Below are 22,197 nucleotides of genomic sequence, written 5' to 3'. Positions count from 1 at the left end.
TGTTTTTTTTTTCCCCCTTCTCTAGTCTTTGACTGAATTTAATTAGTGTGAATATACAGGAGGCTAGGTACCGGTTTCATTTTTTATTACTTGAATTTCAATTTTGTATTAACAATATATCCTCATTTTTAATTACATTGAATAAGTGTAATGATATGCTTTTTTATTTTGGTAATAATTTTAATTATTAGAATTCTTGGCCAAAGAGAATACTTTAAAGTTATTAATTGAGATCTCTTAATTAATGTCATTTTTAAAAACTTATATGATATATTACAATGACATCGTATAATTCATCATGTTGTAGAATTCATTTAATGGGATAAGATTTTTTATTGTTATTATAGAATTCTTGGTCAAACAAACATTTTTTTGTTTGAGACTTTGGAGGGAAGAAAGCAAAGGTTTTTTATTCAACTGCATTTAAATCCATTTACCCTCCCTCCCCAACCCTTTATAAATTTCTTTTGTTTGAGAGAAACTGTCTACAGGTATTAAGTATTATGGTTCTCTGCTATTTCTAAAAACAAGTGTGAATACTTTTCTCAATATGAAAAATGAGTTGTAGTGTGGAAGTCTATGGATTATATGTGGGGAAACAAATAGCTTTCATTCCTGGTAGCAATGACTACTCTCTTTAAGATAGGAGAGCAAAAGGTGGACTTTTCATTAATAAGTTTACACTTTACACGAGAATTAGAATTTGAAATTTGATTAGGGATGCCTGATATTTTAAACTTTTTTTAGAGTATTTTTATCTCAAAAGTTTCAAAAATAATGCTTTTTTGCCCCATCATTAAAAATCACAAATGTTTTGTTCTTCATTTTCATTTATTTGAAGAAAAAAAGTTAAAGAATTTATTAGAGAACAAAATTGACGACTAAACGCAGAAGTAATAAGGGAAAAAATACAAAAATATCTTTGGTTAAATTTCAGTTTAATGATCAATATTTGCTATTTTTAAAGGTGAGGTGAAAATGTTTTAATTTTGAAACTTTTAGGGTGAATATTTTAAAAAAAGTTCAGAACGCCAGGCATCTTTAAATTTTTTTTTTTTTGCTTTTTTTCCTTTTAACCCTTTAATAAATAAGGCAATCTCATCATGTATCATGAATGGAGCCAAGCAAAAGATAAATAAATAAATAAATAAAAATGTTATATTAAACCTTTCTTAGTTTTAAAAAAACAATATGCTTGAAATTTAATAAATCATTTTAGTGGCATTGGGTATTGGTACGGTTGACATGTGACTTGTTTTCAGCCAATGTATAATCCAACCAATATACATTGATTCTAGTAAAGGATGTTATAGTCACTTTAGTAAGAGGTTTTAAATTTGACTTCGCGTGACCATGTTTAAATTTAACATAATTAGATAGTCATATAAAAAAGACTATTAAATAATACAATTTTCATGATAGATATGATAGTATGGCATTTCTAAAGCATAATTACCATCAACAAAAGCTTCTAGGCAAATACTACATTGAGGTATATCTGTTTCTTTGTTAACAACCTCCTTCTTGTAGAGGGATACTATAGGTTCATTGGTGCTTGGCAGTTGGAACCATTGACACTTTGTCGCATGACCCAAGTGGTGAAGTCTTCTCACCAGGGGAATCTTATAGAAGGTTGGATTCCAAAATACCTTTTGGGTAGTTGTATAGTTTGAAAGAGATGACATCTCTATAATTAAAGTTTGAGAAATTAAGTTCTCAAAAAGTGAATTGATATTAAAAAGAAAAAATATAATTTTGAATCCTGTATTTTGTTCGAGTTTTGTTATAAATTTATGTAATTTTTTTCTTGTGTTCTAGGCCCTTTTGTTTTTATTTTTTAGTGTTCTAGCTTAAAACACCAAAAAAAAAGTATCTGAAAAATAAAAATGTGAAGACCTAGAAAACCGAATAAAATTGTAGGGACCAATAGCAAAGCTTAAGCAAAATGTGAGGACCTAAAATTATGTTTTTTTTTTTGTTAAGAAAGATAATAAGCACAAATGAAGTTTATAGTCTAATTAAGACATAGATTTTTTTTATACATTATTTATTATATGATAAACTCTTGTTACAATATGTTATAATCCATTCGTTTATTTCCAATTGTCAATTAAAATTGAAGTGAAGCTCTCACATGCTCTCCCATTGTGACAATTGAAGCCTCTAGCGCTCTACCACAATTTCCACGTTTCGTATTCAACGTCCTCCTTGTAGTTCTAAATAATTCTTCCTCTGCCCTTGAAGCTTGCACTTCTCTATTCTGTGTCCATCCCAACTACTGCCATGGCTCCGTCACGTCAGTGCCGACGGTCTTTTTCTACTTTGGCTTTCTCCAAAAAAATGAGTCAACAGCTTTTAATTTATGTAAAATTTAACTCCGTTATGCCACGCTGGAATCTCATCAGGATATGAGGATTAACGCTTTTAACGATTAAAAGTATAAGGAGTAATTTACAAAAATTAAGGAATAACGTACATTTTTATTTTTAAAATATTTTTTAAAAAATATCCAATATTTTAAAGTATTTATTGTAGTATTTTTATTTTTTAAATAATTAAATTGGGGCATCCTCCGCTGTAACATTAAATTCTGACAACATATATTAAACAATGTCTTGTGGACCCCATGTCATAAAGTGCTTTGATTTAATGAAAGTTTATGAGAATTTAATATGAGGGTAGAGAATGTTTTGATTTAATTACTTTAGGGTGAAATTATTATAATAAATGTTTCAAGGCATTGGGTGCTCTTTAGATATTGCTCCAGAAATAAAAATATACCTTGATTCAAAATTAAAATAGCAAGGATCAAGTTGACAATCATGTAAAATCTGTAGGGACTAAAAAGATTATTTTTCCTCTGAATAAATAGTGCACACGTGCGGTTTGAAAATAACATAACATTAGCAGTCTCCAGATAGCCTACAAGCATAGAACTCTAATCATAAGCCAGGAATGTGAAAGAAATTCTTGCATGTCATCACTTTACACACGTTCCATTGAATAAAAGTGTATCAATTTAATTAAATAAATTTTTTTATATTATTAGTTTTAATAATTTTATTTTATAATAGAATGTCAATTTAATTTTTATCTTTTTTTTTTTATTATCATTAATGACATATTTCTTCTATTAAAAAATATAAATTATTTTTAATCTAATCTCATCTTTAATAAAGTAATTACTTATTTTTAAATAATCATATTTTTTTATATTTATTTTTATTTAATAGGATGTTTCACCTTAAAATAAATATAAAATAATTTATTTAATAGGATAACTTAAAAAAATAATAATTTTACCTTAAAAGACTAAAAATGCTTTATATTTTTAAACATATAACCTTTAAAAAATATTTTATATTATTGAATGGAAGAAGTAATTAATTTGTATTTAATGTTATTTAAATATTATATTTTTATTAGATGGAGAATAAATAAAAAGATACTCCAAATACGGGCAAGACAAATTTCTGTAAATATGGAATAAGCTAATACTATTCCTATAAAAGGTAATTTGTAAGGAAAGTTATGTTAAGACATGAAATTGAAATGGCTTGATGATTTTATTTTATATATATATATATTGATAGTTTAACAACATCCTTAATTGTCATTTTTCCTGCTATTAATCAAATAAAATTGAAAAGCAAAATGACATGAAATAATAAAAACCAAGGTCATCCTTTTTTTAATTATTCTTTTTTTTTTGGACAACCACACTCTTAAACGACGCCGTGTAACTTGCGGCCATCTCACTGTAGCCAAATTTCAGATCGCCCACCCCCTTCCGCTCCGTCGTCTCGTCGTCAGTTCCTCTTCGCGGCGCCTCTACTCCCTTGCGGTCGACCGTCTCTTCGTTCAGATTTTGCCGTGGCGTCGTTCCATCCTCTCAGCTTATTCACTATGCTTTCTTGGTCTTTCGCAGATAGAAGTAGAAGACCGATCCCACCCAATTAACCCAAGGTACCTTCAGTTCCTATAAATTTATCCCCTCAGTTCGCTTGGTTCTTGTATTTTCGATTTTGTTTACTGTTTTGTACCTATGAGATGTTAAACTATTGCTCTGCCTGTGCGTTCCTGCGACTCTTTATATTATCTGTAAATAAAGTTGTGTTTTAAGGTGTAGTTCAATTAAGCTGGTCGGTTTAGAAGAATTTAGATTTTCAGTAATGCATTGGCTTTGCTTTCTATTTTTGAAATTGAATGGCATCTGCAGAGGATTTTGCTGCTTATTTTCAGGCTGGATTTTTGGGGTAAATTCACATTGAATTTCCTATTCCTAAGACTGTCGTATGATTAATGAGATTTATTCATTTGGACCAAAAAATAAAAGCATGGTTTGTTGGATGTGTAAGATTCTGGATTTCTGATTCAAGTGTTTGTGAGTTTGGTGACTTTTCCTCATCTCTTATCATCATACTTTTTTGTTGTCTCTTTCTGTTTGCATGAGAGGTAAATGGCAGCAGAGTCTCTGAATTTTTCTTGGTCTATTAAGATTAATGCGGTTAGGAAGAGTTAAAATGAAAAATAGGCTAAATAAATGTACATAACTCTCCAGAATTTTGAGTCAAATTTTAGAAAATATTGGACAGTTGAGTCAAATTTTGAGTCAATCAAAAGCAAATAATTTTTATATGAAAGTATATTTGAGGTTCAATTAATTAAAAGCCATTTTTCCCCTTTTATTTTCTTTTTCTCAAGGGTTTCGCTAGATTTCATGTTCATTATGCAACTTATAAGACCGGATGGCTTAACCTTAAGGGGTGCTTTGCTCTTCATCTGTGTGCTTCAAAAAAGTCATTTAAGCTCTCTAAAGTCTAAACTCTAAAGATCACTTTAGAATAAAATTTTAAAAGTTCTTTCTTTAAACACAAAATTATTTCTTAAAGTTACTTCTTATGAACTTTCACCTGTGAATGATGTGAGATCGGAGAGTACACACTATAAAATCATCCTTACGTGTTCTCAGCTCCCAAACAACTCAAACCAATATCCAACATGTACTTTAACCACCAAAAAAAAAAATAGAGATATGTTAGTCCTATGAAATTTTAGTGAAATGTAAATGAATGGTCGTTGGGGAGTCTTTTTAAAGAAAGAACAAAGAAGTTATTGTGAATGGCCTACCATATTGGATTCCGTGACGCTGTGGTGTGGAATTTAGAGGCTAATGTTGAAAATGAGAGGAGGGAGGGGGGGACTAGAGTGAGAGAGGCGACTTTCAAACTCATAAGGATGCAGATGATGGAGTCCACATTGAAAAGTCATGTCCTCCTTAGAGTAGTGTTCTTGTATTTATTCTAGGGAGAATTACATTGAAATCCCCTATAGTACAATTAAATACTACAAGCTTCATTGGTATAGAAAATTATGTTAAGTTGTCAATAGAACTTCTGGCATTTAATAATGCTGTAGATGACTTGTGTGTAATTTTCTATTTTATCCTGCCCCTTTTTGCAATTTTGGTCAGGAATTTATGAGAGAGATTTTTTTTAAAAAAATCCTTTAAAAGAAATGGTTGGTAGCATCTCTTAAGATTGGTGCAATTAAAGAATTGTACTTCAGTCCCTTCAGGGACATATGATAAAATTGGAAAAAATTGTACTTCACCACCATTTATTAGTCTGGTGACTTTACAAGAGTCATTATTTTAAGCAAGTCTATTTGAAGTTCAATTTCAATAGATTTTTAAAGGCTTAAACTGGACCTTATGTTATGGCTTAAATATGAGTGGTCCTTTGCATATTTTTTATTTATTTGGATAAAGGGATATTTTTGTCCTTGAAATATTCTTCAAGGAGCACCCGGCACTCTAAACTATTTGGTGTAGTATTTTTACCCCTCAAGTAATTAAAATGTAGCATTTTCTACCCCGACGTTAAATAATAAATATTGACCGTTTATATGATGTGAGAGAAAGTAGTTTGACTATCTAATAGACATTTGTGATTTTTAACATCAGGGTTGAGAGTGCGACCTTTTAATTACTTTCGAGGAAAAAATGCTACACCAAATAGTTTAAAGTACTTGATGTTTCTGGAGAATACTTTAGGAGTGAAAATGTACATTTACTATATTTATTTGTCTAATATTTAGTGCTACTGGACTAGATTCTGAGTATTATTGAATTTGTCTGGGGATAGGTTTTTTAGTGTGATTTTTTCCTTCAACATAGTTCAAACCATTGACCTTCCTTGGAAGAAATTGATTTCCTTCCACTGACTCGACCATCACTAGCTAGTCCTTTATGCACTCTTCATGTAATTTCTACTTAGAAAAGTCATATTAGGGTTCTTAAAGCCATCTAATTTTCTCTTTCAAGTGTTCTCTCAGTCAATCTAAACCATTCAAGGTAAGGGGGGAAAAATCAATCTAAACCAGCGTCCACTCTATCAGTTCCTATTAAACTCTTTTCATTCTCATTTCTTGCCTACCATCAAAGCAACACCTTTGAGTTGTTATGCAAGATAAGGCATGGCTACAGCAGTTGTGGGTGAAGCATTGCTCTCTGCTTCTATGCAGATCTTACTTGACAAAATCACCTCAAGTGAATTTCGAGATTTCATGAAAAACAGAAAATTGAGTTTCTCTCTCTTGGATGAGCTGAAGACAACTCTGTTGGTGCTCGGTGCTGTCCTCAATGATGCAGAGGAGAAGCAGATCACTGATCTTGCAATCAAGGAGTGGCTTGAAGAGTTAAAAGATGTTGTCTATGATGCAGAGGATTTATTGGATGAAATCAACACTGGCGCTTTGAGGTGCAATGTGAAACAAGATTCTCAAAATTTCACTAATAAGGTGCGGTTCTTCTTTTCTTTTTATTTTTGTGAATTCAATGGTGAGAGGAACTCTAAATTGACGACACATAAAACAGATACAACTTCATTGGTAAATGAATCTGTTGTTGTTGGTCAGGAAGATGATGAGGAGAAACTGTTGAAAATGCTTCTGTGTGATGAAGATGTAAAGGGTAATGATATAGGAGCGATCACTTTATGGGGCATGGGAGGCTTGGGTAAAACAACCCTTGCTCAACTCCTTTACAATGATAAGAAGGTGCAAGAGCATTTTGATGTGAAGGCATGGACATGTGTTTCAAATGATTTTCATGTTTTCAAGGTGACCAAGTGTCTTGCTGAGTCAATCACTTCAAAGTCTATCGTACTAAAGATCTAGACATTCTTCAAGTTGAGTTAAGAAATAACTTGAGCAATAAAAAGTTTTTGATTGTGTTGGATGAGCTATGGAATGAACAATATTGTGATTGGCATGACCTAATAACTCCTTTTCATAGTGGAAAAAAGGGAAGCAAGATAATTGTAACAACTCGACAGTGGAGAGTTGTTGAAATTACACATACATTTCCTGCATATAAGTTAAGTCCTCTCTCAGTTGATCATTGTTGGTGTTTACTTGCCAAGCACGCACTTAGAAATGAAGATCCAAACAGATATCCAGAGTTAGAAGCAATTGGTAAGCAAATTGCTAGGAAATGCTGCGGCTTACCAATTGCTGCTAAAACAATTGGTGGTCTCTTGCGTTCAAAAGTGGATGCAAGGGAATGGAATAAAATTCTGAATAGAAACCTCTGGGTCTTGTCAAATGATGATGTTCTACCTGCTTGCGTCTGAGTTATCTCCATCTTCCATCATATTTGAAGAAGTGTTTTGCTTATTGTTCAATTTTTCCAAAAGATTGTATATTGGAGAAAAAGAAATTAGTCATGTTATGGATGGCTGAAGGCTTTGTACAGCAACACTCATGTGGGGAGAAAACATTGGAGACAGAAGCAAATGATTGTTTTAATGAATTATTGTCTAGTCTTTAATACAACAACATGAAAATGATCGAAGAAACTTTGTCATGCATGGTCTCATCAATGATTTAGCTGAAGTTGTATCCGGAAAGAGTTGTCTATGGTTTGGAGACAATAAAATTTCAAAGACTCTTCATCATTTATCATATCCTAGGCAAGAGTATGATGGCGCTAAAATGTTTGAGAATTTTTATCAATTAAATTGTTTGAGGACCTTTTTACCATAATCTAAGTATAGTTGCTGGACACAATCTTATTTGACCAAAAGGGTGCCCCATGATTTGTTGCCAAAACATCGTATAAGAGTACTATCTTTGGCTGGTTATTTCAATGTCAATGAGTTGCCTGATTCAGTTGGTGATTTGCAGCATTTGTGATATCTTGACCTTTCCTACATTCCAATTAGGACGTTGCCTGACACAGTTTTCAGACTTTACAATTTGCAGACCTTGCTTTTGTCATATTGCAGGGGATTCATTGAATTGCAGAAAAGATAAAAAATCTTATTAATCTACATCACCTGGATATTAATGGCACTGCTTTGGAGGAGATGCCATTACAATTTACAAAACTGCAAAATCTTCGAAGTTTGAGTACCTTTGTGGTTAGCAAAATGTCAAATGGATTGGGAATTAAAGAGTTAAACAAGCTCCCTCATCTACAAGGTAAACTTTCCATTTTGAAGCTACAAAATGTTGTTAATTCGAAGGATGCTTTAGAGGCAAACTTGAGGAAGAGAGAGAGAATTGAGGAATTAATGTTAAAATGGGATGGTGATACTCAAGATTCACGGATTGTGAAAAATGTACTTGACATGCTGCAACCATCAACAAATTTACGAAGATTGACAATCGACTATTATGGTGGCAGAAGCTTTCCAAAGTGGGTGGGAGATTCTCAATTTATGAATATTACCTTTTCACTCCCACCATTTGGACAGTTGCCTTCTCTTAAAGAGCTCTTTATTAGAGGAATGGTATCAGTACAAATAGTTGGGCGTGAGTTCTATTGTAGCAAAGCACAATCCTCTTCATTTCAGCCATTTCCCTTCTTGGAAATTCTGGAATTTGAAAATATGCCAGTTTGGGAGGAATTGATACCATATGAAGTTGAAGATGTCAAATTCCCTTTTCCTTGTCTCAGACAGTTGCTTTTATCTTCTTGTCCTATGTTGAGGGGAGGTATGCCCATTAAACTTCCATCACTGACAAAGGTTTATATATCAAATTGTAAACAGTTCGAGGCAAAATCATCAGCTTTGCAATGGATTACATCTACTGAAGAATTAAAAATTTTAGAAGGGGGACAAGGTTTATTGAGAGCTCTTGATAATTATTCTCTGAACTCTCTAAAGCACCTAACAATAAAAATGTGTTACAGTTTGCAATCTTCGCCAAGAATGATAATGAGTTGCCATCATCTTCAAGAGTTGTTTCTCATTGGCATCCCGTCAATCATGTCCTTCCCAACTGACAGCTTGCCCGCTTCTTTACAACGACTTCAAATTCAAGACTGGGAAATTAAAATTCCTTCCTCAGAATGTTGGCGAAGCCTTACGTCACTTGAAGAATTGATGATTGATAATAGTTGTCATCCATTGGCATCCTTTCCATTAGGCTGTTTTCCGAGGCTTAAATGACTTGAGGTTTATCAATGTCATAATTTGGAGACCTTCACACATGTTGGGAGATCTGATCTTTCCTTAGAATTCTTTTGGGTCCTCCATTGCCAAAAACTTAGATCAATGTCAGAAGTACATGTTAATTCCCTAACCAACCTTCGATAATTTTCTCTTTATTGGCTTCCAAATTTCGAATCACTACCTCAATGTGGCTTGCCTTCTGAATTGTGATCATTTAGCATTCGTGGTTGCAAGGAACTATCTTCTGTACCTATTGAAAATTGGGGCTTTCATCGGCTGACTTCTCTTTCACAATTTGAGGTTGAAAGTGGTGGAATTGAAAGTATTCTCCATAATTTACTAAAGAATCAATTGCTGCCCACTTCTCGTGTGAGTATCGTCATCTCTCATGTCCACAATCTTAAATTGTTGGATGGAGAAGGGCTTCAACACCTTACTTGTTAGAGAAGCTCTCCATTTTTGGCGGTCCAAACCTTGAATCCTTGCCAGAAGATGCACTGCCATCCTCTCTTTTGTTTCTGAGTATTTGGAGCTGTCTTAAATTAGCAGAAAGATATTGTGAGAGAGGACAACATTTGGCCAACATTGCTCATATTCCTACTATCAAAATAAATGGTGAATTCTATGATCTTTAGGTTGGTGGAAGCATTGGAAGGTACGCTGTGAAAGTTTGAAATAATTAATTATTTTAATAATTATCAACAAGTTAAGTACTTAATTCTTTCTTTTTCATTCCACCTGTCTCATGAAAATTTTGGCATTTCCTTGTTGATGAGCATTGCATCGATCAAATAAGACTAAATCTTCTCTATACGACGTCGTATAGCAGAACTTTTAAATTTTCCCAAACCAGGGCTTCCAATGCTTCAGTGATACTTAAAAAAAAAAAAAAATAACTTAGAGATGAAAGTTATGTTTATATCACTTGTTATCTTGTAAAATATGTGATTTCATACCGGTCACCTTTGGGATTCATTTTATAATGATGAGTCTTGAGTTTCGTTATGTTTGTAAAGAAATAAGTTGGGTAATGCTTATTATTAAGTTTGGCTATGATGATTTTATAAGACTTATGCCAAAAAATTAACATTGAGCTGATGTTTAATTCAATGTTTATTTAATAGCATAGTTGGAACAATTGGATTTTATTGGCTATTTTAGTTGGCCAAAGGGCGATTTTATTCGTCTGTCAGAAACTGAATGTTTTTCATGTAATTTACCAATTACTATGTCCAATCCTACCAAGTACTGTAAATATAATTATTGTAACGAACTGAAATGAACACATACCATATTTTCATGGGCATGTTTGACCACGTGTCGAGTTGCAAATTGATTTATTATATTGTCTTTATTATTCTTCAGGTGGCAGGTTTTTTAGCTTTTTGGCTGATCAATGGAAGTAAAAATAGGCTTTCGGAATTGAAACTCTCAAAGCAACGAGAAGCTTTGAAGACCAATTCTCCAGGCACAGTGCATCCAAACCAATTCTCTGCTTGGCGTTCTCTGATCTTCTATTATCAAAGTGTTATCATCTCTGTTTTATTCAGCCTTTGGGAGTTGATTTATGAGAAGCTCCTATGGGTATTAACTTTTTCTTTTTTAAGGATTTTCTTTCTTAGAGGTTAATTTCAAAGACTTTTTTTTGTTTGGGTTTGTAAAAGGCTTGTTACTTGAGTTTTTCTTTTCCTTTGTTAATTTTTATGAGCGCGCGCGTTGTGAATAATACTACTTATGAAAATTGTGGTATGGTTTCATGCTTGGGGAGAGGATGCGCAGGATTCAAATTTGAATCTGAACCACCGTCATGGTCTCATCCCCCCCCTCCTCTCACTCAGATTCTTATTTTTAAACAAATTGATTGATTAAAATGTACAGAAATTGTACATTGTCATAATATGTGAAGAGTATGTCTCATTTGTCAAGCTAGTATGTTAACCCTTGCCTTGCACAAGTATATTCTGAAAATGAAAGACCCGCTCGAGCAAATTGGCCAAACAATATCTAAATATGTGGGATCTATTATTGACAGGATCAATTATAATTATCAATAAAATAAACATTTCTTAAAATTAATATAAACAAACAAATCATATATCAAAGTTATATCTATTGATTTCTACTACTATTCATAAGTTAATGATGCACCCCTTCATGCCCAATCTCATTCATATATTATTCATTTGATCTAATGGCATTAAATTCCTAATTACGACATTGAAATATATATACTAGTCATTTAATTATTATTATAAATAAACATTATGAACTTATTTTTAAATGCATTTAAGTGATGGTAGCAAATAATCTATTTATTTTAATGTCATAATTGACAATCTCACATCTTTAAATCAAAAAATAATTAAATGGATGGATGAGATAGAAAATAAAAGGATGTATTGAGAGAGGATATGGAGAAGAGAGGATTCAAATCCTGTGTGATTGTCCACACATGGAGTCCATTTGAAAATAAATGACAAGTATTATGCATCACATTTGACAATTTTTGTAATAGTATCATGGATTGTTCATCATCCATTTGAATTGTCTAAATTGGTTTCTTGACAATTCAAATTTTATATATATATTTTAAATATTTTAAGTAACTGTTAATTTTAATATATATTAAATCTAAAATAAAGATGATTTTTTAATTATCAACATATGAAATCTAGCAAAGTCACGAAAAAAAAAGTACCTTAAAATTTAAAATCCTCCCTCATTGATATTTTCCATTCAACAATACCACACTAAAAAGATACTTGTGGAAAAATGAATGGTTGTTGGTTAGTATCTTTCATGTAAGAACAAATAAATTATTATAAATCGCCTACCAATTTTGAAAATACATGTCCTTCCTAGGATCATGCATGTTTAATCAACTAAACCGTTTAGGAAATTATTTCAGAATTTTGAAATCCTCCATAACAGTTTAGACTTTTCCAATAAAGAACAGAGATATTGCTGTGGAATCGCCTACCTTATCGTCCTTGAAATTGCCTTCTCCTTCAATCTAAGACAGATTATTCCGACACGCGAAGTAGTCAAAGTATTGTCTCAATCAATCCAAACCAGCTTCACTCTAAACTCTCTTCACTCTCAATCATCAAAGCGATACCTTTAAGTTCTGAAACAAAACAAGGCATGGAGTTCGCTGCCAAGGTGGGAGAAGCTTTGCTATCTGCTTCGGTGCAGACCTTACTAGATCGGATCAACTCAAGCGAGTTTCGAGATTTCATGAAGAATAGAAAGCTGAATGTCTCTCTCTTGGATGAGATAAAGACAACTCTGCTGATGCTTGATGCTGTTCTTAACGATGCAGAGCAGAAGCATATCACCAATCATGCAGTCAAGAAGTGGCTTGAAGAGTTGAAAGATGCTGTCTATGATGCTGAGGATTTACTGGATGAGATCAACACTGAGTCTCTCATATGCAAGGTTGAGCAAGATTCTCAAAACGTCGCTAACAAGGTGCGATCCTTCTTCTCTTCTTCTTTTGGTGAATTTAACAGGAGGATGAACTCCAAGCTGGTAGCAACATCCCAAAGGCTTAAACACTTTGCAAAACAGAAGGATATCCTTGGTTTGCAAAGTGTTAGCTTGAGAGTGCATAAAACACCTTCAACTTCATTGGTAAATGAATCCGATGTGGTTGGTAGAGAGGATGATAAGGACAAACTAATGACAATGCTTTTGTTTGACGAAGATGTAAAGGGTAATGACATAGGAGTGATCACTATCTGGGGTATGGGAGGGTTGGGGAAAACCACCCTTGCTCAACTCATTTACAATGATGAGAAGGTGCAGGAGCATTTCGATTTGAAGGCTTGGGCATGTGTTTCAGATGATTTTAATGTTTTGGAGGTGACAAAGAATCTTCTTGAGTCCGTCACTTCAAGAGTCTATGACAGTAAAAATCTAGAATTCCTTCGTGTTGAATTAAGAAATAGCTTGAGCAATAAAAAGTTTTTGATTGTGTTGGATGACCTATGGAATGAGAAATATAGCCATTGGGATGACCTTGTAACCCCATTTCATAGTGGAAGAAGGGGAAGCAGAATCGTCGTAACAACTCGCCAAAAAAGAGTTGCTGAAATCACACATACCTTTCCTGTACATGAATTGAGTCCCTTCTCAGATGATAATTGTTGGTGTTTAATATCCAATCATGCACTTAGAAATGAAGATCTTAATAAGCATCTAGAGCTAGAAGTAGTTGGCAAGAAAATTGCAAGAAAATGTGATGGCCTACCTATTGCTGCCAAAACAATTGCAGGTCTTTTGCGTTCAAAAGTGGATGCAAAGGAATGGAATAAAATTTTGAATAGCAACCAATGGGACATACCAAATGATGACGTTCTACCTGCTCTACATTTGAGTTATGTTTATCTTCCATCACATTTGAAGAAATGTTTTGCTTATTGCTCAATTTTTCCGAAAGATCTTTTGTTGAAGACAAAGAAATTGGTCTTGCTATGGATGGCTGAAGGCTTTATATAACAAAACTCCCACGGGGAGAAAGCGCTAGAGACAGAAGCAAATGACAATTTTAATGAATTGTTGTCGAGGTCACTCATTCAACAAGTGAAAGGAAATCCAAGAAAGTTCATTATGCATGATCTCATCAACGATTTAGCCAAATTTGTGTCTGGCAAGAGTTGTCTTCAATTTGAGGGTAACGAAATCTCAAAAACAACTCGCCATTTATCATATCCCCAAAAATCATATAATGGCTCAAAAAATTTTGAGAGCTTCTTCTATCTAAATTGTTTGAGGACTCTTCTCTCACAATCTGAATTTAGTGGGAGTCCATCATGTTATTTGGCCAAAAAGGTGCCACAGGATTTGTTGGCAAAATTAAGATGTCTAAGAGTACTATCTTTCTCAAGGTATAAAAATATCATTGAGGTACCGAATATAATTGGTACTTTGCAACATTTGCGTTATCTCAACCTTTCTTACACTTCAATTGGTAGGTTGCCTAATGCAGTCTTTACACTTTACAATTTGCAGACTTTACTTTTATCAAATTGCATGTGTTTTAATGAAATTCCAGGAAAGATAGAAAAGCTTATTAATTTACGTCACCTAGACATCAGTGGCACTGCTTTGAAAGGGATGCCTGCACAAATTAGCAAGCTACAAAATCTTCATAATTTGAGTAATTTTATGGTAGGCAAACAACCAAATGGATTAGGGATTAAAGAGTTAAACATGCTCCCTCATTTGCAAGGTAAGCTTTCCCTCTCGAGACTAGAAAATGTTGTTGACTCAATGGATGCTTTGGCAGCAAACAAGGACAAAATTGAGGAGCTAGAGTTGGAATGGAATTGTGATGCTCAAGATTCAGAAACTGTGAAAAATGTACTCAGCATGCTACAACCTTCAACAAATATACAAAGATTGACCATCAACAATTGTGGTGGCACTAACTTTTCGGATTGGGTGGCAGATTCTTCATTCATGAATATTACATTTTTATTAGTGAGTGATTGCAAGTATTGCTTGTCACTCCCATCGTTTGGACAATTACCTTTGCTCAAAGAGCTCTTGATTATAAGGATGGCATTAATACAAATAGTCGGACAAGAATTCTATTGCAGTGGAGGAGAGGCCTCTTCATTTCACCCATTTCCATCCCTAGAAATTCTAGAATTTAGAGATATGCCTATTTGGGAGGAATGGACATTGTTTGATGGTGAAGGTGCCAAATTTCCTTTTCGTTATCTTAGACATTTGGGTTTATATGATTGTCCAATGTTGAAAGGAGACATGCCCGACAACCTTCCATCATTGACAAAGGTTTTTATCTCAAACTGCAAACGGTTGGAGGCAAAATCAACAGATTTGCAATGGATTGCATCTATTGAAAAATTATACATTAAGCAAGGGGAACATGGGTTGAGAGATCTTGATAATTGTTCTTTGGATTCTTTAAAATATCTAAGAATTGAGAAGTGTGATAGCTTGCGGTCTTTGCCAAAAATGATAATGGGTAGCTATTTTCTTGTAAAGTTGTCTCTCATAGATATCCCATTAACCTTGTCCTTCCCAATTGATGGTTTGCCCACTTCTTTGCAGCAACTTAAAATTGAAAATTGTGAGAAATTAGAGTTCCTATCTCAGGAATCTCGGCAAACCTTCACCTCACTTAAAGACTTGAATATTCATAACAGTTGCCATTCCTTGACATCCTTTTCATTAGGTTGTTTTCCCAAGCTTAAAAGGCTTGGCATTAGCAATTGTCATAATTTAGAGACCTTTATATATGTTGGGGGGTCTGCTCTTCCCTTAGAATCCTTTCAAGTCAAAGATTGCAAAAAACTTAGGTCAATGTCAGAAGTACACATTGATTCCCTTACCAACCTTCAATCTTTTTATTTAATAAGGCTTCCAAATTTGGAATCATTGCCTCATTATGGTTTGCCTTCTAATTTACGATTTTTGGAAGTTAGTGGCTGTGAGGGACTCTCTAGTATACCAATTGAAGATTGGGGTTTTCAACAGTTGACTTCTCTCTCAACATTGCATATTGAAGGTGATGGAAGTGAAACTATGCTCCATAATTTACTAAACAATCAACTACTACCCAAGTCTCTTGTGCATATCTACATATATGATTTCTCTAATCTTAAACGGTTAGATAGAAAAGGGCTTCGACACCTCATATCTCTTGAAGAGCTCACCGTCTGGAACTGTTCAAACCTTGAATCCTTGCCAGAAGATGTGCTACCACCCTCTCTTCTTTTGCTAGATATCATTGGGTGTCCTAAATTAGAAGAAAGATATAATTTTGAAGGAGGAAAACACTTGTCCAAGATCTCTCGTATTCCAACCATAAGAATTAATGGTGAATTCTATGATCCTTGCGATAGTGTATTGCTTCAAATGGTGAGCTTTCATATTCCAACCAATGTCACTAATATGCATGGTAATTATAATATAAGATTTACAATGTTATAGCTAGCATGTTTCACCTTTCCATCTTTCATTTTTTAAAAAATCAAATCATGGTTATGCCAACTTGTTATTGTAGCTTTTCCTTTGAATAAGCAATTGGTTATACTGTTTGTGCACATCTGAAGAATAAGAGAGAATTATCAATGATGTCATTTTTAGTTTGAAATGGTCAATCAATTATCAAGTGACTATTGACATGAGTACTAATTATAAAAGTTGAAATGATTTAGAACCATATAGCATATTTAATATCTATGCTTGATTAGATATTTATGAATGAAGTGACTGTATGTGTATTTGTTAAGTAATATTAATTTCTGATCATTTTATCATGTTTTGATAAATCAGGTTAGCGAAGATGAGGAAGCAGTCAAAAAGAGACATACATGATATGCATGCAGGGAAGGTAGGCAATAAGCTAACCCATGTGGTTGAGACTAAGAAACAGTTCTAGTTTTTTTTCGCTCTTTTTTAATGTTCAATTAATTTTTCTTACAAAAACATCTAAAAGCATGATCTGATTCTTTGCTTTTATATTATCAAGTTAGAAAATATGAAAGGAGTTCAGAAGAATTGCTATTTTCAGCACCAGATGATTCAAGAGCTTGTAAGAAATAAATTAACTAATCCTCTCTTCATATTTTTGAAATTCTGAATCGATTTTATATTTATACACACACGCACGCATAAAAACACATGCAACACATTTTATGATGGGTTCTACTTTTCAAATTTATTTTGTTAATTTTTTTTTTCTTTTCCTAATATTTTTTTTAATGAGTTAAATATTTGTGGACTTTCACTTAAATACCTTAGTCCTCTAGGGTTTTGTGACATATATAGAACCTTCCAAGATTGATATTTCAAGGTAAAGGATGATCTTGATCTAGTTGAGGCTTAATTATTTCAGAATAATACACTAATCCAATGTTTTTAATTTAATATAATCATTATATGAAATTTCAAGTGACTAGAAATATCTTATTTTTATATTCGCACATTACTTATAAAGCACAAATCTAAAGTTTGAAAAAATATTTTTCCTTTTCTTAGATGTTGCCCCCTTTTTTTGGTGACTTATTCTAAAATTTCATTAAGCAGAATATTATTGACTTTGAATAAGCAGAGCAATGGCCACGAGTCTATTGAAAACGTCACATACCAGATAATACTTACCACATTTTATTAATTATTTTGATTGAAAGTTCATAGTGTTATCAAATCTAATTTGATATTCTATTTGGATAATTCATGTCAAAATATACAGGTGAGGACATCAATAGAATTGCTGTGTTTTAAAGAATAGAGTCATATGAGAAACAAGGAAGGCAGGCAAAAAAACTAGTTCGAGTCACTAGTTTATCTCCTCTATATAATATTAATAAGAACAATTGATCAATAAGCATGTACATAAAGATGATACTTTTAGAAATATATATATATATATATATATAATTTCCACTTTAGCCAGACAACATGATAGTGTTTAAAAAGTGTTCCTTTGATGCTCATTTTATGTGTTGGGTAGAAAATTTGATTTATGATGTTTTCCTTATTCAGCTTTCTCAATTGTCATGTGGTTGAATTGAATCATCAATTTCTATGTTACTTCTGCAACAATAAGGACAACAAAGGTATGATATCTAGATTTAGTATTACATACATAGTTCAGTTTATTGAGATTAGTGACTTAATTAACACACTTCTAATTTACCTGGAGATCTCTCTCGATTGAATAATTCCCCACCTGTAATCCTTAGATGCTTATTTTGGTATGTTAAAAGAGTGTCTTAAAATCAATAAGACAGTGTCAGAAAATGGATGTGTATTGTTGTGTTGATGAGCTAAAATTGAGAGTTGATAAGAAAGTAATGAAACCTCTATTAATTCATATATATATATATATATATATATCTTGAAATTTGTAACTAAGAATGTTTTCTTAACAATTCTCCTTTAAATATATTGTTTGCAGACTTTTACTGATATTCCTGGGTCATTGAAGATTTTGTGATATAAAGATCTTCCAGGTATTTCAAGGTAAATGAGAAAATTAATTTGGCCTCCATGAGTCTCATTGTTTAATTTACTAATTCCAATGTGTTAAGAAGTCAACCTTTGACTTTTAGCCAATATTTGGTTATTAGTTTTGATGAAAACAAATAATATTAAAATTATTTCAAATGAAAATTGATATTTCAAGAAATTGAATCCTGATTGATTGTCTTTATTGCAAAATCAGGGAACAACGAAGAATTGACAATGATCATAGAGGAAATTAATCATCAAGAAAAGAAGGAAAGTTAACCATGACGAAATACGAAGAGAAAACTGATGTTGATGAATGATTTGCAAAAAGATGAAGGATTTAATTTGGAGATGCAAGCAGATTATTATTCATCCTAGCTAATTGTATAACATACTTCCTAAATATCATTGTTGAAATTTAAGTATTTGAGTGCTTAGGATGTTTTTGCTACTAGCTTTTCAAGAGCAATTTCTAGTGAACTACTTTTTTACATTTATTTTATTAGTTTTAGGTGGGTTGTGTAAAATCATGTATGCTAATTAATTCTTGGTGAGTTTTGTAAAAAACTTTGTCAGTATTGTAATTGAGCTCGTTGTATAACTTATAGGGGTTGTAATTGGATTTTTATAGTGGGAAAATCTCTTGAGCGCTTCTCAAGAGAACTGGAGGTAGGTTAGGAGATTGAATCAGGATAATTTTTGTGGTGCATAATTCTCTCTCTTCCATCTTCTCTCATTTATTAGCTAACTATATTTATTTACACACTCATCTCACACACAGACACTGTCACAGTGTTTTAAACTTAATATAATCAAATCACTATTAGAAACTTCAAGTCAACATAACCACTAACATATGCCCTTTTTTCCCTTTAATTGTTGAACTAAATTATTAAGATATATTTTCTTTCAAAAATTAAAATTAACCCTCTCAATCAAACCATTCTTCGACTACATTGTTTGCAAATTTTTGAGATTTATGACTTTCTAAATATCGAATGGTTATTATCGTGACATATAAGATACCTATTGAAGGAATTGCGTACAATTTAATACTTTTTAAGTATCACATGTCACATAATATTTTATAATTGTTCAATTTAATCGAATAGTTATTATTATGATAAGTAAAAAATCCATCAACTCAATGGATTTATCACTACTACAGAATATATCTTTAGGAGCAGGTATTTAGGAGCGCTTCTTTAAAAAGCGCTCTAAAATGTAAATGCGGAATTTACCGGAGCGCTTTTTTAGAAAAGCGTTCCTGTATGTCAGGGCTTTTCAATAAGATAATGCTCCTAATTAATATAAATAAAATATTATAAAAAATTTAAAAAGACCTTCGGGAGCGCTCGTAGTTAAGCGCTCCGGAAGACTATCTTCCGGAGCACTCTTCAAAGAGCGCTCCGGAAGATCAACTCTTTCGGAGCGCTCTTGGAATGAGCGCTCCGAAAGAGCTCATCTTTCGGAGCGCTCTTTTAATAAGCGCTCCGAAAGAGTTGTTCTTCCGGAGCGCTCGTCAAAGAGCGCTCCGAAAGAGAGATCTTCCGGAGCGCTCTTTGAAGAGCGCTCCGGAAGACCACCTCTTCCGGAGCACTCATTCATGAGCGCTCCGGAAGAGGTGGTCTTTTATATCTCTACCTCCCGTCAGTTTTCTTTTCCCTATTTATGAGTTTCTTTCAAACCTCTCTCTCATTTGCTGAGGTTGTGCGTTCCCAACGAGTTCTAGATCATCGCTGTATCAGTCTATCTTCCGTCGCTGTTCACTGTTCCAGATCGTCGTCCGCCGCTGTTCGCTGTTCCAGATCGTCGTTCGCCACTGTTCGCTGTTCCAAATCATCGTCTGCTGCTGTTCGTTGTTCCAGATTAGTGTTCATCGCTGTTTGTTCATTTCTGTGTCATGTCGCGCCATCTGTCTCTGTTTTTGCGCTGTCGTCGCCGTCACCGCCATCTCCTGCATCACTATTGTAGATCTACATTGCTGTTCCAGATTTGTGCGGCTACTGTACACCGGAGGAAGCGACACCGTGAAGACCTCCGTTGTAGCCGTGTGTCATTGCTGTACAGCCGAGGAAGCAACGCTGTAAAGACCTCCGCTACTGCCGTGAAGACTTCCGTTTTCTGCCGTGAAGACTACACTGTGAAGGTATTTTTTTAATAATTAATTTATAATGTAATATATTGATATATTTATATATATTTGAGAATAAATTTCACATATATTTTTTTAATAATCAATATTATAGATAATATATGAATTGGAGTTATTTATATTAGAATTATGGAGTATTTGTAGTTGATAATTAGATTAAAGTTGAGGAAACTACTTGAACATTTTTATTTTATTTATGAAATATACTTTTAAGGGAGATTATTGTTATTAATTAAATTACAATTGATTGACAGAATTTAGATGCATTATGCTACTAAATTTTTATTTGGATGAATTAATTTTTTGAGTTTAAATGTATTGTGTTGTGAAATTTGATTGTTTGATCATTTGGGAGGTTCTTCTTTTAAGGAAGATGTTGTTGAATCTTTTTTATAGAAATCTAAGTCTTTTGTTTATTGAATTTTGATAATCATATTAGTGATATGGATCATAAGTGGATGTCGGCTAATCAACTATCTAGAGAATATTGGGATGGTGTGGATGAATTCATTGAATTTGCATTTTGTTGTGATCAAGACCCCCTTGGAGTCATATGTCCTTGTTTGAAATGTTGCTATAGAAAAAGAGTAAAGCCAATAAAATTGAAAGATCATTTAATCTGTAATGGGATTGATCCAACTTATACTTGTTGAACCATGCATGGGGAGACAAGGAATGATGCAAATGATTGGAGGGATAGTGCGAGCTACTCAACATTTGATCGTGATAGTGGGACATATGATGTTGACCGTCTTGATGAAATGATTCATATATATAACTTCATCGCTGAAGTATTTTAAATTAAGTTAGAATTTATTTTCACCATATTTTGATAATGACATCTTTTATTGTTTTATAGGTACCTACACAATTACAAGGTTGGGAGTGTGGATACTATGTTATGAAGTTTATGAGAGAAGTAATCACACAACAAGAGTTGATCATTCCTGAAAATGTAAGTCAAAAACTTTAAAATTAAGTTGATATAATGTTAATTCCTTATATATTGCTTTCATATCTTGTGTAGTATTTTGTTGAAGTAAGATGTTCGTATTTTACTATGGAGCAAATAGAAGATTTAGTTGAAGAGTTGTCAGAATATATTATTGGCTGTTTGTGATAGGAAGTTAGATTTCAATGTTAGAAAAATAACAATAGTTTCATTTGTTAGGCTTGTTAGAAATTAAACTAGGTTAGTTAGGAAATTAAAATTTTTGTATCAGTTTCAAATTCTTTTCTTGTATATAAATTTTTATGTTAATATTATTTTTAAATTAGTTTTTGATATTATGATTTGTCATTATTAAAGAGACGTAAAAGGAGAAATTTCAAAAAATCTGATTTAAAAAAAATTAAAGTAATATACGGGAGCGCTCATTTGAAAAGCGCTCCTGTAAAGTAACATACAGGAGCGCTCTTCCAGAGAGCGCTCCTATATGGTTCATACGGGAGCGCTCTTTATAAAAGCGCTCCGGTATGGTTGCATACGGGAGCGCTCTTGTAGAGAGCGCTCCCGTATGTAGCTCCCTTACAGGAGCGCTTTTTGAAAAGCGCTCCCGTATAGCGTATATACAGGAGCGCTTTTTTTAAGCG

The 22,197-nt window shown here is 33.1% G+C and overlaps 2 protein-coding genes and 1 pseudogene across 2 annotated transcripts; all 3 read left to right on the top strand.

Moving 5' to 3' along the window:
- Positions 1 to 3,973: 3,973 nt before the first annotated feature.
- On the top strand, positions 3,974 to 11,248 carry LOC129318612 (putative disease resistance RPP13-like protein 1; annotated as a pseudogene).
- LOC129317306 (putative disease resistance protein At3g14460) lies at positions 8,433 to 9,458 on the top strand. Its single transcript, XM_054961659.1, has one exon. The coding sequence runs from the start codon at positions 8,433 to 8,435 to the stop codon at positions 9,456 to 9,458; it is 1,026 nt and encodes a 341-aa protein (XP_054817634.1).
- A 1,192-nt stretch (positions 11,249 to 12,440) lies between the features above and the next one.
- LOC129318005 (putative disease resistance RPP13-like protein 1) lies at positions 12,441 to 18,283 on the top strand. The gene is given in 3 exon segments (XM_054962492.1): positions 12,441 to 16,352; positions 16,770 to 16,827; positions 17,982 to 18,283. Coding segments are annotated over 2 exon segments (3,789 nt in total). The 5' UTR covers positions 12,441 to 12,605; the 3' UTR covers positions 16,812 to 16,827; positions 17,982 to 18,283.
- Positions 18,284 to 22,197: the final 3,914 nt, after the last annotated feature.

The sequence above is a fragment of the Prosopis cineraria genome, unplaced genomic scaffold (genome assembly GCF_029017545.1).
Source record: "Prosopis cineraria cultivar Desert tree isolate PC_DT_omini unplaced genomic scaffold, ASM2901754v1 PC8, whole genome shotgun sequence".
NCBI classification, from domain to species: domain Eukaryota; kingdom Viridiplantae; phylum Streptophyta; class Magnoliopsida; order Fabales; family Fabaceae; genus Prosopis; species Prosopis cineraria.
The sequence above is the reverse complement of the archived record's forward strand: the minus strand, read 5'-3'. Positions and strand labels throughout refer to the sequence as shown.